This window comes from Bombus vancouverensis, chromosome 11, assembly GCF_051014615.1.
Source record: "Bombus vancouverensis nearcticus chromosome 11, iyBomVanc1_principal, whole genome shotgun sequence".
NCBI classification, from domain to species: domain Eukaryota; kingdom Metazoa; phylum Arthropoda; class Insecta; order Hymenoptera; family Apidae; genus Bombus; species Bombus vancouverensis.
The window spans coordinates 3,289,837-3,307,048 of NC_134921.1; the positions used below are offsets into that span (position 1 = coordinate 3,289,837).

General features: G+C 43.2%; 1 protein-coding gene and 1 pseudogene across 1 annotated transcript; both read left to right on the plus strand.

The window, feature by feature from the left end:
* The first annotated feature begins 7,729 nt into the window (after positions 1–7,729).
* LOC143303389 (uncharacterized) lies at positions 7,730–9,090 on the plus strand (annotated as a pseudogene).
* Positions 9,091–9,258: 168 nt separating this feature from the next.
* LOC143303390 (uncharacterized) lies at positions 9,259–10,503 on the plus strand. The gene has a single exon (XM_076622881.1). The coding sequence runs from the start codon at positions 9,259–9,261 to the stop codon at positions 10,501–10,503; it is 1,245 nt and encodes a 414-aa protein (XP_076478996.1).
* The last annotated feature ends 6,709 nt before the right edge of the window (positions 10,504–17,212 follow it).

Consider the following 17,212-nt stretch of genomic DNA (forward strand, 5'->3'; position numbering starts at 1 on the left):
TTTTCCCCGGCCGATGACACACCTGATACTTAATCTCGCCTAGTAACAAGGCCCATCTAGCCACACGCACACACAAATCTTTCTTTCTAACTACACCTATCGGACTCGCATACTCCAAGTCTGACGATTTGATGACACCCTCGTTTGTCCACGCTTCCATCAAATCATCTTCTTCCTTTCTTTCCGACGGCGCCAGTCTTCGCGGTCTTCGCGCTACCGGCTTGTCGCTTTCCAAAACTACTTTCGCGGTTATCCCGACGTCTCTCTTCTTCTCCGGCCTATACCCTTTAATAAGATCCCGAATGGCTTCACGGTAATGAGATTCTCGTACATGTGACAAGTCGATCTCGTCGGATTGTTCTATCGCGTTTACCCTCAGTACATCCGGCGCGTCCTCGTGACCGTCGGTCTGATCGTCGAGTCGTAAAAATGTCACCTCGCCCCGTTTGACTCGCAACTCTACCTGGTCTAAAAAGTCGGTACCTAAGAGTAGACTGTGTCTTGTCATTACCTTATTCGAGACAACATGCAGAGTGACAGTAAAGTCGCACCCGTCGACCGTCATTACCCTTGTGAACTCGCCCCAGGTACTATTGCCAGCGGAACCAAAACCATCAAACTTAAGTTTGCAGTTTCCCAGAGGTGGTGATCCTAACCTCACATACTCATCCGCTCGTATGAACGTAAGGTTACTACCTGTATCCACTAATGCCACAAACCTACAATCATCTATCGCCACTTCCTTCACATACTTCCCCTTTTCGGATCTTGACACTACGCAAGTCTCTTTCGGTTGTGCCGTACACCTCGCTGCAATATGTCCAAATCCGCTGCACTTGAAACACCTAACACCTTCTCCCCTCTCCGGACACTTAACACTTAGATGATCCTCACTACCGCAAATGAAGCATCTTCTTTTCTTCATTGCATCTACAGATTGACTGGGCTTCCCGTTCTTCTGGGTTTTAGCCGACTTCACAATCGACTTTGCTCTGCGACTCTTCTGCTCTTCGTACATCACTAACCTCTTCCTCAACTCTTTGATTGACGTCGCGCCGTACAATATAGCCTTATTGTTCTCGTCGTCTATTATTCCATCCACTATGTATTCCACCTTTGCTTCCTCCTCCATGTCCACATGGCTGGCTATTTCGAGCATGCGGTACATGTAAGCCAAACATGCTTCATCGCTCTCCTTTTTTGTTTCTTCAAGTTTCTGATGAACTTGCCTACTGTTGACTTTCCTCGAAAATTCTTTCACTAGCCCCCTCTTCAACTCATGCCAAGTCCTGGCATGACACTCGAAGCTCGCAAATATTTTCGCTGATCCCTTCAGCAGCTTCCTTGCGTAGACTGCCTTCTGCCCATCCGACCACATGCACGTATCAGCGACTTCCTCGAACGACTCGAACCATCGTTCGACATTTTCACCTCTGTTGCCACTAAACGACTCTAATGCATCTTCGACGTCTCTAAAACTCAGTGTCGAACCAACACATGCCCTTCGACAACATTCGTCACGGTCCTGATGCACCCTTCGCGTATCTCTCTTGTATCCTCTTGCGTTTTTCTTGTCATCTTCATCCTCACTTTCGTCGTCGCTTTCTTCTTCCGACGATATGTCGTTACCATCCATGGCCGCTCGTAGCCGTGCGCGTAACTCTACTTTTCTTCCCGTCGTTTTTAAACCCAAACTAGCGAGGCGCTCCTTCAACTCCTTCGTATTCATTTTCTCAACATCCTCATCTTCGTTGCAATCACGCTCAGCTCTCTGTACATTTTCTAAATCTCGTTGACCGGTTAGCTCTTCACCGCCCGTCGATCCCTTACGATACGATTGTCCAACCCTACACGCCCGATTCAGCCTTGCAATCAGCACTGACCTCGCACCCGATATAGGGAGGTTCATTCGCGCGAGCTTATTCCTCAGCTCCTCCAGCGTCGAACCCTCTTCACCCGACAATCGTTCGTCCTCGACGTTTGCCATTTTTCACACTGCACAAACTTAAACAGTCAACGATATCGTCTTTTACCGCACCGCGTACCGGTAAATTCACAACTAGCTCGAATAGCTCTGTTAAACCGTTTCGTTTTCTGTCTTGTCCAATCCCGGCTGAGCCCCCAAAATATGTAATATCGTGATGTAATATGTTTACAAAAAGTGGACAATAGAGATGTTAATCAGACAGAGAAGACGATTGTGGCTTAACTTGAACTATTCACACCAAACGTACAGAACACAGCGCAATCCACACTCTCTCGGCAACGCCACTCGCAACCTCCGTCTCCGCTCGACTCGCACTCGGCTCCTCGGCTCGCACTCTGTTTCTCGACTCACACTCTGTTTCTCGACTCGCACTCTGCTTTTCGACTAACTGTTGTCGCATTCCATTGCCCTTTTCCTAGGCCCACCGCACACGTGTTCCGCAGACGCTCGTGGCCAGGGTCACGTAGGTCTTTTCCACGAAACTATGCACTTGAAAAGACCGATGACACATTGATGGGCCCGACGGCGCCTCGGCTCTCGCGACACTGTTCATAGTTCGTCCGATATTTCCCAGGCCTTTCGTCCACGATACTACATTCATGTTAAATTAAATATCAAATAATAGAACGAATACTGGATATTATTAAATTGGAGGTACAATTCATATGAGGGATAAATTTATTCGATAAAAATAAGTTGAAAACGCATATTAAAAATTTTAATCGCATAGCAGTTAAATTTGATAAATACTTTGTTTTGTTTATTTGAGACGTTCCCACAAAATAGTGGTGTGTAGATATTCTTAAAAATCTTCAAAGTGAAATTCATACAAAAATGTATTATTTATTTACATTTTTGTGAAGAAAATTAACAAATATCCAGGAATCAGCGGAATATCTATGTAGGTATTCGCACACGTCCAAGGATATTATAAAAATTATCTCGATTGATCGAGTTCTCGATTTCTGAGTATTCAAGAGTAAACATTCACTGTTTAATATGCCTGTTAATTGGCGGATATTTAAAGTAGATAGATAATTAATTCTCCTTCATCATAAATTGATTATCCTATTACGGATTACTGAAAAATGCAAATCCTAATTTCACCCTGAGTTCATTAAAATTTATAAAAAGGGAACAATATTTAGGAAGACATAAGTAATACATTTTTGAGATTGTCTCGAGAAATTAATTCCTCATAGTCAATCATAAAAGTTTGCATACACCTATCGAGCTTTGTGTATTTGACTTACAATAAAAACCAAAAAAGCGCTTTTGTCACAAAATTACATATATATGTCGGATCAGGATTCGAATTTTGGGCGCGCGACGACTCTTCATGTGGACTAGCCATCGTCTCACAAAGCCGAGATTTTATTTACACGTATATACAGGTCTATCACTAAGCTTAACAAATAATAAGTACAACTAATAATAAGTCTAACAAACACTAAGCCTAATGAATAATACGATCTACGAATAATTAAATTAAATAATACTATTAGCAATGTTTGAGTTCAAACGAATCCACGGTCACCGGGATAACTCCTTACTAAGCGAAACTAACTTAGACGCAAATGCGATCGTCGAAAATGCTCGATGTATCACTCTCCAAGGCAATCGCAAGAATGCCAGCCTCGTGGAGATTTTTCTCCCTGTACGATTGCATTTTGTTTTCTATACCCGTTTGGAAGCATCGAGAAGGTTCCAAACGCCGTTGCTAGGCACACTCGTTGGAAGCATCGAGAAAGTTCCAAACGCCGTTGCTAGGCAGTTTCTGCCTGGAGTTTTGGTTACTAAATACAATGTATGTCCCATTGTATCGGCACCTCCGAGGCAACATCACACGTGGCTCGGCCCGCTCTCGAGGCCGCATGCCGCCACAACCACATTTCTCGGAAAACACATACAACCACTCCAGACCTCCGTTAGATAAAACATCCATCCCGTGACCGTGGCTACGTTCAGCGACCGATTGTCACCTCGAACCCAATCTCGCTTATTACAAATCTTAAACAATTACAACTATAATAAAATCTAGGCTAAGGTACTAGAGGATGTTCCCAAAATTTCCAAGGAAGGGCTTCGGCTTTCCTTTGATCTCCGACATATATAAATGAAACCATTATTTATTTATTATTGCTTAGTCCGTGCCTTTCGAATTTGGACCTTGGAACTGTCGGTTTTACGTATCTTATACCTATTTCGCTTCTTATACAGGGTGGTTGGTAACTGGTGGTACAAACGGAAAGGGGGTGATTCTACGCGAAAAAGAAGTCGAAAATGTAGAATAAAAATTTTTCGTTTGAGGCTCTGTTTCCGAGAAAATCGATTTTGAATTTTCGCTCGGTACGCGTACGGTACGTTATAACGAATGTCACTGTAGATCGTGTTAAAAAATTTTTTTTTAATTTAAAAAAATTTTCATTCTATATTTTCGACTTCTTTTTTCGCATAGAATCACCCCCTTTCCGCTGGTACCACCAGTTACCAACCACCCTGTATATCTACCTTCCCACTTATCCACTCTATTATATTGCACTCCCTTAATTATTCTATCTCTAAAAAATAAAACTAAAAAAGAAAACTAAATACTAATGACTAAAAAACTATTGCAACTTTGGGCTTTTGCCTCCTTGCCGTGCTTCCTTCCTGTCGTTCCTTCCCGTCTTGTATTGTACTTCTCTTCTCTATTATTGCTTTTGGATCGACCTTCTCCAGTTTCATTTAGTGTTTTTTCTATGTCCTTTGGTCCTCTCGTTATTTCACATTCTTCTATTACATGTCTCAGGTCTTCTTCTTTTCTTTTACATAGTCTGCATCTTTTTTCTCTTCTTCTTTCCAGTATTCCCTTGCTTTGGTTTCTACGTATCACTTTGTGTTTCCTTCTCCTTTTTCCCTTTACACTTCACTTTTTCCTCAGAGCTGTCCGTCCTCGTGTTACCCTCGCCCTGAACCAAACCGAAAGTCGAAATCATTATTAATATATATGTGAAAGGAATTAAAATGATTAAAACATTTAACTAACTTTATTGATACGTGTCTTAACGTATTAGAAAAATTCATAGAGTTAGTGTTTTATTATAATATTTTATACAATGAATAATAAATATATTATACAACAAAAAGGAACTTAATATAAATTAAAATAATACATGTTTAATAATATATGCTTTTTGTTAAGTTAGATTTAATTGTTAGAGTTACATCCGGTGACTCTCTACACATACCAGGCCCCACGTCGCGGTTGTCAGGTCGGAGACACAAGAAACCACGAAACCGATAGATCGCCGGTGACTATTCTAAGGATACAGAATAAATGAAGTTTTACTGACGATACTGTGAGGAAAGCTAGGGGTGGGTGTGTCTAAGGACACAGGACAGGACTATCGGATTTGTTGATGAAAATTTTGGTTAAGGAAGTGAGGCCAGTAGACCTTATATTTTATTACAATTACAATTATAATTATATATTTGTGGCGGCACTTGACAGTAAACTTCCCAACAGTTTACGTCGCGTGACGCACGACACAAAGACCCTATACCTGCGGACAAGATGATTGCCAGATGTCGATACATTCGTACCGAATATTTCCAGCTAGCCTAAGGACCGCTATAAATCTTAGGATTTATTTTAGCTAAGGTCCTCCAAAGAGACAAGCAGTCTTTGTTTATCAGTCTCGAAGTCGACCACCTACCACGGGGACACACGAGAAATCTACTATCTCTCACGTACGATGCTTCCCGCTAGCAACACCCTCTCAAGGGCAGCTAGCATCCTTTTCCAACGACCAACACGAATTAGCCAATAAACATTAACGTACATTTCTCTCACTTTCCGAACCAAAGCTTTTCTCAACGAATCCGATGCCTTCGCATCCTTAGACACATCCCAACGCAGTCTTCCTCCGCAGCAGCATCGCGACAAAAAAGTCAGTCTATTACCGCGAGTCAACATACCACGATCGTTATACTTACACGGTTCGAGTCGAATAATCATCTAAGCTCTCGACATCTCGCGCAATCATTGTCCGCACTCGTAGCGCATCTCGAATCATAGCTATTCGAGCTCTAACCGCGCATTCGCGAACCGAATATAATCGCGAGTCCTGCGTCAAGTGTACTCATTGACATTACAGTGAATAAACATTTATCGTTCAATAAATCTGAGTTTTCCTTCCGACCCTATCACGACATATCACCTCATATTTATATAACTATATTTCATTACACGTAATAATCTCTAAGAGCCCCTAATAGATGACTGGATTTCACACTTTAGATAGTTGACTCAGGTGCGGTGTTATACAGGGTTCGATAGAATAACATGTAAAGAAAAAGGGAAAGAATGTAAGGAAAAAGTAGAATACAATTTTTTTGCTCGAAGCTTAGTTTTCTAGGAAATAGAGTTTGAACAAGTTTAGTTAAGAATTGGCTTAGTACACAGTTTTCAAATTTATTTTTCGCAGAAACCAAGTGTTACGCCACGAGGCTGACCACAGGCTGTATTTTCTAACCGTCGCTCGCGGTCTTACAGTGTCGCAGGCAGATCATCTTATCTGCCCGCCGAATCATATACAATGTATCGACGAGCGCATAGTTGTCGCCAAGCAGCGAGCTCTAGAAACGTTAATTTTTGTCCGTTACGTTTTCCACACAAGAAGGGGCATACGTGATCATAGGCGCGAGCGGTGGCGTGACCCGAGCATAGTGGGGGTCGTCTTCCAAACAAGACAAAGAAATCATCGAAAGGCAATCAGTTCCTTCTGACGAGTCAAACGTTACACATCGAGAGGTCTGACATCGAGCAAAATCAAATAGTCTAACGAATTCCTCTAGAGATATCGTAAAGTCGAATCAACTTTCTGTAATGTATTCATCATATTATTGTCAAATATATTATTTTATGTTAACCTGTTAATACAGTGTTACATTCATTGAACCACCTCTGTTATCTTAATCGAAACAGGGGAATGACTTTCGGGCGTCGGTTAACAGAATCGTAGCGAGAATTTACATCTCTCGCTGACGCGTTTTCCTAGCGACCGCGTCTCTCCGCGAACGGTCGTAACATCTTGGTCCTTCGAGCCGGATACAGTGGCAAGTGAAAAGTGTTGACACGTAACCGGTCGAATCATTTGGTCTTCCAAGCCGTATCACGTGTCAAGTGAAAAGTGCACGCCAGTGATACCCACTACCATGCAGTGCCACGTGAATTCAACACAAACAGCAGCATAAGCGTTACCACTCAGCGAAGTCAGTAACGCCAGGGACCATCAGTTTTGAAGAGGCATAACCCGGTGGTTGAAGAACGCAACCACGCAGCCTCACGCCAACAACTAGAGGGCTAACTTCCGCAAGAACACGTCTTACATGTCAAACGAGACACACACGGTGACGAGTAACATTTAAACTCACAACCACAAGGTAAGCTTGTTCATTGCATTGCCTTCACAATCTGCTTTACCAATGGAGAACACAGACAAAATTACCTCCTTGCATCGGAGACGAGGCTTTCAAATCGATCGATTTACCACTCTATCGAAACGACTCGATGAATACGAACAATCTAGACAACCGAATAAGGCCTATTTAACGGCCTATACGACACTACTCGACGACACGTGGAAACAATATTGATTATTACAAAAAGAATTAGAACATTTAGGCGAGGAAGACGACGCGCACGTTTCCGAGTTAACAAACACATATTACGATCTGGTAGTCCGAATACACACTCTCATGGATGATACACCAGCATTGTCGTCGAAATCGCCAAGCTGCGAGTCATCTAGTGTCGCCGAACCGACATCAATTAAACTGCCGGAAATTCATCTGCCTACTTTTGACGGTACCATCAAAAATTGGCATTCATTTTACGACTTCTTCTTATCCACTATCGATCGAAGCGAGCGACTTGCATCCGTGCAGAAATTTCATTATCTACGATCCTCCTTGACTGGAAAGGCCGCGCGAAGTATACAATCGTTAGACATCACAGAGTTAAATTATTCAATCGCTATTGACGTTCTTAAAGAAAAATTCGACTGCCACCGTCAAGTCTGCATGCGCCACTGGGACTTGATTTTCGACTATCCGAAAATAACTAAAGAGACACTTGAAGCTATAGATGATTTTCTCGAGACGGTCCGAGTAAACCTCCAAGCTTTAGAAAAACTCGGCGAACCAGTCACTTCGAACGTCGTTCTTATCAAACTATTCACGTCGAAGCTACCCTCAGCCATCATTCGCAAATGGCAACGCACATTACCGGACAAGAAAATGCTGTCATATACGCACTTGGTAGATTTTCTAAAAACACAGACGAACGGCGATAAAACAAGTTCAGCATCAACCGTGATAAAAGGGGCGTCCGATCAACACAACCGTCAGCGACCGAACGCGCCGCGAAGTTACGCATTCACAACTACACATAATATGTTGGTATGTCCGAACTGCCAAGGACAACGCGAATTATGGAATTGTGATGTCTTCAAAGCGAACAATTCCACAATTGTCAACAAAGCGAACTCTGTAACAATTGTTTAGGCAAGGGACACGCTCTTACTCAATGCTCCGCTGGTTCATGTCGCATCTGTAGACAGCGACACCATACATATTTGCATCAAGACCATGGTCATAGCAAATTACGAACACGCGTAAGCCGAACATCGAGCGGTCGATCTTCGCTTAGTTCACCGACCCCGCGTTCGTCACATCGTTCGAGACGCGCATCCACGTCTCCCCGAACGTCTCCCCGAACGTCTCCCCGAACGTCTCCCCGAACGTCTCCCCGAACGTCTCCCCGAACGTCTCCCCGAACGTGTCCCCGAACGTGTCCCCGAACGTGTCCCCGAACGTGTCCCCGAACGTGTCCCCGAACGTGTCCCCGAACGTGTCCCCGAACGTGTCCCCGAACGTGTCCCCGAACGTGTCCCCGAACGTCTCCACGAACGTCTCCCCGAACGTCTCCTCGAACGTCTCCCCGAACGTCTTCCCGAACATATCCGCGAACATCTCCGAAACGCGAATCTCGGTTATCGCAAACGACTGCATCGGGATCAAATATATCGTCCAGTCCTAAACGACAAGGAAAACAATAACGTCATCAGACGACTTTGCTAGGGACCGAACCACAGAAAACGGACTCATTGACCTCGCTTCCTTCTGAACCATTGCAGCACGATTTGTTAGTCACAGCGCAGGTCAACATCTCGAACAATAAAATTCAACCATTCCGTTGTAGAGCTCTGCTAGACACCGGCTCTAGCATGAACTTTATCACCGAAAAACTCGCTGATTCACTAAAACTCAACCAACGGAAATGTTCGGTCCCAATCGGAACACTCAACACGTTATCGACGACCTCGAAACGCTACATCACGGCCACGATCACCTCCATCGACGGCACATACGAACGCATCTTGACGTTCCTAATCATACCGACAATATCGTCTTGGGTCCCAGATCAACCCGTAGATCGCTCAACGATACAGATACCTAGGAATCTCCAACTAGCCGATCCAAGATTCCATAGGCCTACTCCGATCGAAATATTGTTGAGCGCCGGACCAACACTAGCATCACTCTGTGTCGACCAACTTGATATCAGTCAAGCAAACGGGCCCGACTTGCGTCTGCAAAAAACGCGATTCGGGTGGGTCATCGGGGGGAGCCCAACCTCGCAATCATCAGCACACGCATTTCACGCCTCAACGACGGCTTTACAGGCGGACCTCGCCCGTTTTTGGGAAATCGACGAAGAACCGCCCACTGCACACATTTCGGAAGCGGAACGACAGTACGAGGAACACTTCCGAAATCACGCTCAACGCACCAACGAAGGGCGATATATTGTCGTTCTCCCATTCAACGAAACAACTCCTTCGCTTGGATCCTCTAAAGCCATGGCGATGAAGCGACTCACATCCCTCTGCCGTCGATTCCAACGAGACAAACGATTCGAAGCCGACTATCACGCCGTAATACAAGAATACTTGGAATTAGGACACATGACGAAGATTACCACGGACCACTGCACGGACGACGAATATTTTTTGCCACATCACGGCGTGATCAAAGAATCCAGCCAAACTACAAAACTCCGAGTTGTGTTTGACGGATCTGCACCAACCACCAGCGGAATTTCATTAAACTACGTACTTCATACGGGACCGAAACTACAAGATGACTTATTTTTCATTCTTCTAAGATTTCGTTCTCATCAATACGTCATTACAGGCGATGTCGAAAAGATGTATCGACAATTTCTTGTGCGTCCAGATGATCGGAAATTCCAACAAATTTTGTGGCGCAACTCTGATGGAGAAGTTGACACCTATCAACTTAACACAGTGACATTCGGGCTGTCAGCGGCCCCTTATCTAGCCATTCGGTGCCTCAAACAACTGGCGGACGATGAGGGACATCGGTACCCACGGGCGGCGATGGTCTTACAGCGAGACTTCTACATCGACGATGTTCTCACAGGAGTTGATACAAAGGTCGAGGCATGATCATTGAGACCGGAGCTCACAGAATTGCTTACACTAGCCGGCTTAAACATTCAAAAATGGGCATCGAACGACCGGGAACTGCTACGAGGACTTTCCGAGCAGGACATAAACGATAAGCTGCTACTAGGCGAATCGCAAACCTTCAAAACTCTGGGTGTTGTTTGGAATTCCTTTGACGATTTGATCCTATATTCCGTCAAAATCAATCCTACCGCCTCTCGAATTACGAAAAGAACAATCAGCTCTGAAATCGTCAAGATCTGCGACCCTCTTGGATTACTGGCACCAGTGATCGTTCGAGCTAAGATGCTGCTCCAACGACTTTGGACATTAAAAATTGATTGGGACGAATCTCTTCCGGCTGTCGTATATACAGAATGGAGCAAATATTATGCACAGCTACCAATGCTAAATAACGTAAGGTTTTCACGTAAAACTATAATCAAGACTGTAACGAAAGTCATTCTTTCTTGCGGTCCCATCGACGAATAGAGTAACACCTTACGATCAGTGAATATTACGCGTCCGATTTAGATTTTGTGAGCACGTTCATTTCTCACCCCGTCGACCGCGGATTCGTTATTGAACCTAGGATCATTGTCATTAGTTTCTCGAGTATCTAATTACCACGGTTACTTGTCCAATTCTATGATAATCGTATTTGCATTAGTCAATGTCTTCTCTATTGCATAACGACAATGTGTAATCCAAACGAAGTTTCGTTTCACGCCCCTAACCCTAATTCTAATGTAAACCCGACAAGTATAATTATAAATAATAGTTTTACTATAATTACATTCACAGCAGTGTAAAACGTTCTAGTTAATTATTCTCTTTAAGAAAGTTGCTGCTTTTAGTAAAGACAATTTACAGCTTTCAGTTCACTTATTAATGCACGTATATATGTAGCACAATATTGCATTACAAGCATTGCTTATTATCTTAGTATAAATTCCTAAAGAGAAATGTTCTGTAAATCCCCTTATACATCTGAAGAAAGTAATTTTATGTTATGGCATTTTATATGTCCTTCAGTTTAAGTTTGTTTATAATGTTCAAGGACACGATATAATTTTCGAAATGAACTACACTATTTTTGTCAGAAAAAGTGTCAAGAAAGAGGGAAACGTTCCCAGACCGGTGGATAAAGAAGGGTGTAAGAGAGATGGCAGAATCTGACGACGTCTTGATGTAATTATCTTCCTTTTATCCTTCGTCTGCACAGATTTTCCGACCTTCCACTATCTGTCAAGCTTTTAGTGACAAGTGAGCCTTTGTTCCAGAAGTACGAGACTGTAATTCACTAGACGTTCCCTCTCTCGCGGTTAAGTGGATTGTCTAAACTCTGATCGAAATAGAGAATATGTTTTTTTATGGAAACGAAAATTTTAACAGAAAATCTGTTATAAGATATTGAAAAAAGCGTTTTCTTTTCATTTCTTTAAACAGACAGGTTCCATTCAACTCAGTGAAGCTATTTGCATTGAACTATGTATTGTTGTTCGTAGAAAGATTTTTTGCCAAAGAAATATTATCGACTCCGAAAAGCGCTAAAGAATATGAAAGAATTTCTATTTTATTTGTATTTTGTTTGGACACATATACAACAACGGTTAAACTATCCATTTACTAACTAACCAGCATACTAAATATATGTCGGGTTATCATTAGGATTTAAGGCGCGTAACGATTCTTCGTTTGAATTAGCCATTGTTTTACGAAACAGAGAATATATTTACGCGAATAAACAAGATTTTACAAAATATTATGAATAATGAGTTTAATAAATGATAAGATTAACAAACGATAAGTTTAACTAATAATTAGATTAAAGAATAATAAGTTTAACGAATAATAAGAGGAACGAATAATATGTCTTACGAATAATAAATTTAACGAATAATGAGATTAACGATTGATAGGTTTTACGAATAATGAATTTAATTAACGCTATTAACAATGTTCCGGGGTTCAAACGAATCCACGGTCAACGGGATAACTCTTTACTATGCGTAGAATAATTTTAAACACAAAAATACGATTGCTGAGACACTCGGTAAATTGCTCGATGTATCACTTTCCAAGGCGATCACACGAATGAATATCTGATGAAAATCTTTTTCGCTATACGACTGCATTTGTTTGTTATATGCTCGCTGGAGGCATCGAGAAGGTTCCAATCGTTGTTGCTAGGCAGTTTCTGTCAAAAGTTTGTTGTATACTCTTTGGAAGCATCGAGAAAGATCCAAACGCCGTTGCTAGGCAGTTTCTGTCTGGAGATTGATTCCTAATACAACGTGTGTCCCATTATATCGACATCTCTAAAGTACAATTCTATGTGATTTCTAGGGAGAACAATACAACCGATCCACACCTTCGTCAGGCAAAACGTTTATCCCGTGACCGTGGCTACGTTCGGCGACCACTTTCGCTTTCACAAATATCAAACAATTACAAATGACAATTGCTTAATTACAGCTATGATAAAATCTAGGCTAAAGCATTAGAAGGCTTCCTCAAAATTGCAAAGGGAAGGCTCCGGTTTTCCTTTCATCTCCGACATATATATATGCAACTTTCTCGAAGGCGGCGCAAAATGTCATAAATGTTTTTCATTTTTAAATTTCAGCAAATATGTATTTAGTTGCATTAAATTGCAATATATTATAATACAGAGTGACCAAAGAGATGTGCTGATAGTGTGCGAATTGAAATACGTCGCTAGTATCCATGCGGATACAAATTATCCTCCATGTATTAATATGTCGAGTCAAGCTCCGAATCTGGGCCCGAGTCGTCCGCGTGGCGGGGGCTTGGGACAGGTAAGGATTCTTCACTGAAGCTATCCATGTTTTCTCTTTTACACTGAAGTTATTTTTATTGACACACACGAAATTGTTACAGAGTTGACACAAACTCACAATGATCACACACTCGCGACGCTAGTGACAAAGGTCTTAGGTTCGATAACGAGTCCGCGGACAACGGGACGGTAGTCGTACGCACTCGCAAAAAAATCTAAGTCGGATTCTGTGTTGATATTCACTGACCGTAAGGCGATAATCTTTTTGTCGGTGAGATCGCAAGAGAGAATGACTTTCCGTCCCGGTGATACCCCAGAGGAAAACTATGACGGGGTGTGTCTAAGGACACGAGATCATCGGATTCGTCGGGGACATCCTACGTTCGGAAAGTAAGGGAAGTTGACGTTGCTGCTAATTGGCCAATCTCCATATCGGTAGTTAGAAAAGGATGCTAGCCGACCTTGAGGGAAGGTTGCTAGTGGGAGACGTCGTTCGTGGAAAAATAGGTCTCTCTTGTCTTCCCGTAACTGGGACAAAGACTGTGTATCTGTTGAAGGATTTTAGGTAACTAGATAATAGTGTTTATGACGGTCCTCGGGCTAGCCGATCACGTACTGTGGAGACGCGTCGACATCTGGTAAACATCCTGCCCGGAGAATAGGATCTGCGTGTGGCGAGCTACGGGACAGAAACCGTTGGAATGTTTACTGCCACGGGTTGCTACAAATCTTTCTTTTAAGGAGAGCTATAGGGTTACTCAATGCTTTTGTTAGATGGAGAGTTCGTCCCGTTGACCGCGGCCACGTTCTGCGACTAATTGTCGCCTTGAGCCCAAACTCATTGTCACAAGTCTCAAACAAATACAATTGGGTAGAGTGACGGCAAATCGTTTAATTACAACTGTAGAGTTTAATTACAATGTTTTTATGGATTTACCCGAGGTTTCAGAAGGAAGGCACCGGTGTCCTCTTATCTCCGACACGGCCATCCTGACTATCGCACGTCCTCGGGTGTAACTAAAATATTGGGTTTTCCTAACATTAGATTTGGTACAATCAACATTATTTACAACTTAATCAAATGTCAAATAAACCAAGGGTCCAGTTCGACAACAGGATTTTGCACGAGGTTTCGGTAACAAAAATAAAAGGACAGAATTATTAACATTATGATTCGTATTCGAAATATTAGTTGCATCCTGTGGTTTATCAGTCGGGTCGTAGTGACGTGACGGACTATTTGCCATTTTGCATCCAGATGAATCTTGATTTTGTAGATCGCACGACCGCACAGAGTTTCACTGGTAGTGCGTGCGAATATACGACCGATCGAGGTTCGTAACATTGCAGCTGGCAGTGCGCGCGACCGCATCAGCTTCATGGCGTTGCCGCTAGCAGTGCATGTGAATACACGACCGCTTCGGCTTCCTGGCGTTGCCGCCGGCAGTGCATGTGAATACACGACCGCTTCAGCTTCCTGGCGTTGCGTTAATGACCCTCGGGGGTCGGGGTACTCATATCGCTCGGATCACTGTCCTCGCCACCACTAACAACGTCCAAATCCGCAGGAATGCGACTATCTGGCATCCTCCTCAACCTGTTGTGACTATACTTGTAAGAGCGTTTGCCGTCTAGCGTTTTTAGAATATATCGGTCCCCCTCCAAAATCTCTGCTATCCTAAATGGACCCTTAAATTTCGGATCTAGTTTACATTGGTTTTTCTCTTCAATTTTCCGTAGCACAAAATCACCGAGGTTGAACCTAACCACTTTCGCCTTAGTTTTGTCAAATCTGTCCTTGTCGTACTTGGCACTAGCCTCTATATTTTTTATGGCTTGGCGCCTTACATCGGAGATATCTATTGTCTTTTCCTCTATATTATCGGGTAGCATCAAGCCGTATGGCCTTGCTGCTTTACCGATCAGCAGTTCTAACGGGCTTGATTTAGTTACACGGTTGGTGGTGCAATTTAAAGCCAATTGTATTTCCCCGATCGCGTCTTGCCAAGACCATCCGGTCGTTTCTACCGTCGTAAACATATTTTTTAGCGTACTCATAATACGCTCTACCTGGCCATTGGCCCTACTAGCACCGGTTGCTATTAGGTGGAGTTTAATGTTCCTATCTTGGCAAAAATCTCGGAACTCTTTACCCGTAAAGCATCTTCCTTGATCCGCTATTATCCGGCAGGGACTGCCGAATAAAAATATGGCGGACTTTAACGCTTTAATGGTATTCAAGGAATCTATCTTACGGGTATGGTACAAGTATACAAATTTGGTGAAGGCGTCGACTAACACAACGACATACTCCTTAGAGTCGTTTTTACCGCTTAGTTTGCCCGTTATATCCACATGAATCGTATGCCAAGATATGCTGGTCTTAGGTATAGGATGTAATTCAGCTTGTATTTTTCCTGAGCTTGCCTTTGAAACTTGACAAGCATGACAGTTCTCCACGAATTTGCGAACATACTTCGCCATTCCTTCGAACCAGTAATACTCGTAAAGCTTCTCCAGCGTTTTATCCCACCCTAAGTGCATAATGGACTGGTGCACGTGGCTTATAACGGACCACCTAAGGCCTCGCGGGACAATGGGCAAGCAGAGAGTTCTGCCCTTTCTCTGTATTCTACGATGAAGGGTACCGGACCATATTTCGTACGTGTTCGCGACGTCTTCCGCGAGCTCTTCGTTCTGTAATTTATTGACGATCTCAGAAATCTGTGGGTCGCGACGTTGTTCCGCTAGTAGCCAGTCGCCGGAGATTTCGACCAGGTTAATTTCCTTCTCGACAATTTTGCTGGTCGCACGGTAATCTAAATTTACGGGGTTTCGCGAGAAGAAGTCTACGTGGGCCATTCGTTTACCTTCCCGATACATAATGTCAAAGGTAAAAGTTTGCAGGTAAGCCCACCACCTGCAGACCCTGTCATTTAAATGTACCTTATTACTGGATGCTTTCAAAGAATTGCAATCGGTGATAACAAGAAATTCTCGTCCGTGTCAATAGTGACGGAAATGCTTGACGGCGTTTACAACTGCTAAAGTTTCTAATTCGTACGAATGATACCTAGATTCCGCGGGGCTCGTTCTTTTGCTGTAATACTCCACCACTCTATTTTTACCTTCGACCTTATGCATCAAGATAGCCCCATATCCCACCGAACTGGCGTCCGTATGTAATTCTATCGGATAATTGGGGTCAAATATCATTAGCACCGGCGCGTCAGTCAGGACGGAGATTACCTTTTGTCTTATTTGTTCGTGCCTATCTGTCCAAGTTATATTCTTGCTACTAGACGTAAGTGCATACAGGGGTTTCATTACTTGTGAAAATCTAGGAATGAATTTTCGGAAGTACGAGGCCAAACCTATGAACTGCCTAAGCTGTGTGACGGTCGACGGTGCAGGTAAAGAACTCAGGGCTTGTATTTTACCCGGGTTTGGGCGGATTTCTCCATTATGAATTACATATCCCAAATAGAGTATCGATGTCTTCAGAAAGGAACATTTTGAAAAGTTAAAGGAGAATCCGGCTTTTACGAGAGTATCTAACACGGTGTGCAATCTTTCTAGAGCTTGATCTATCGAGTCGGCAACAATTAGGACGTCGTCCAGGTAAACAACAACGTACGAATAAGCAAGGTCGCCTAAGGCCTTGAGAATGGCCCTCTGAAAAACGGAGGGTGCGTTTTTCAATCCAAACGGCATTGTTATGTATTCGTATTGACCGTCGGAGGTGACGAACGCGGTATACTCTGTCGAGTTCGGGTGAATGGGAATTTGGTGAAACCCGCTGGCCATGTCCAGGCTAATAAAGTATCTCGCGTTTTGTAATCTCGCGATCTGATCTGCAATGAGGGGTAAGGGATATCGATCCGCGACCGTGTTTTTATTTAGCGC

Excerpts from the sequence above, each read along its gene's own strand:
- LOC143303390 (XM_076622881.1), top strand. The coding sequence starts at position 9,259 with ATGAACTTTATCACCGAAAAACTCGCTGATTCACTAAAACTCAACCAA.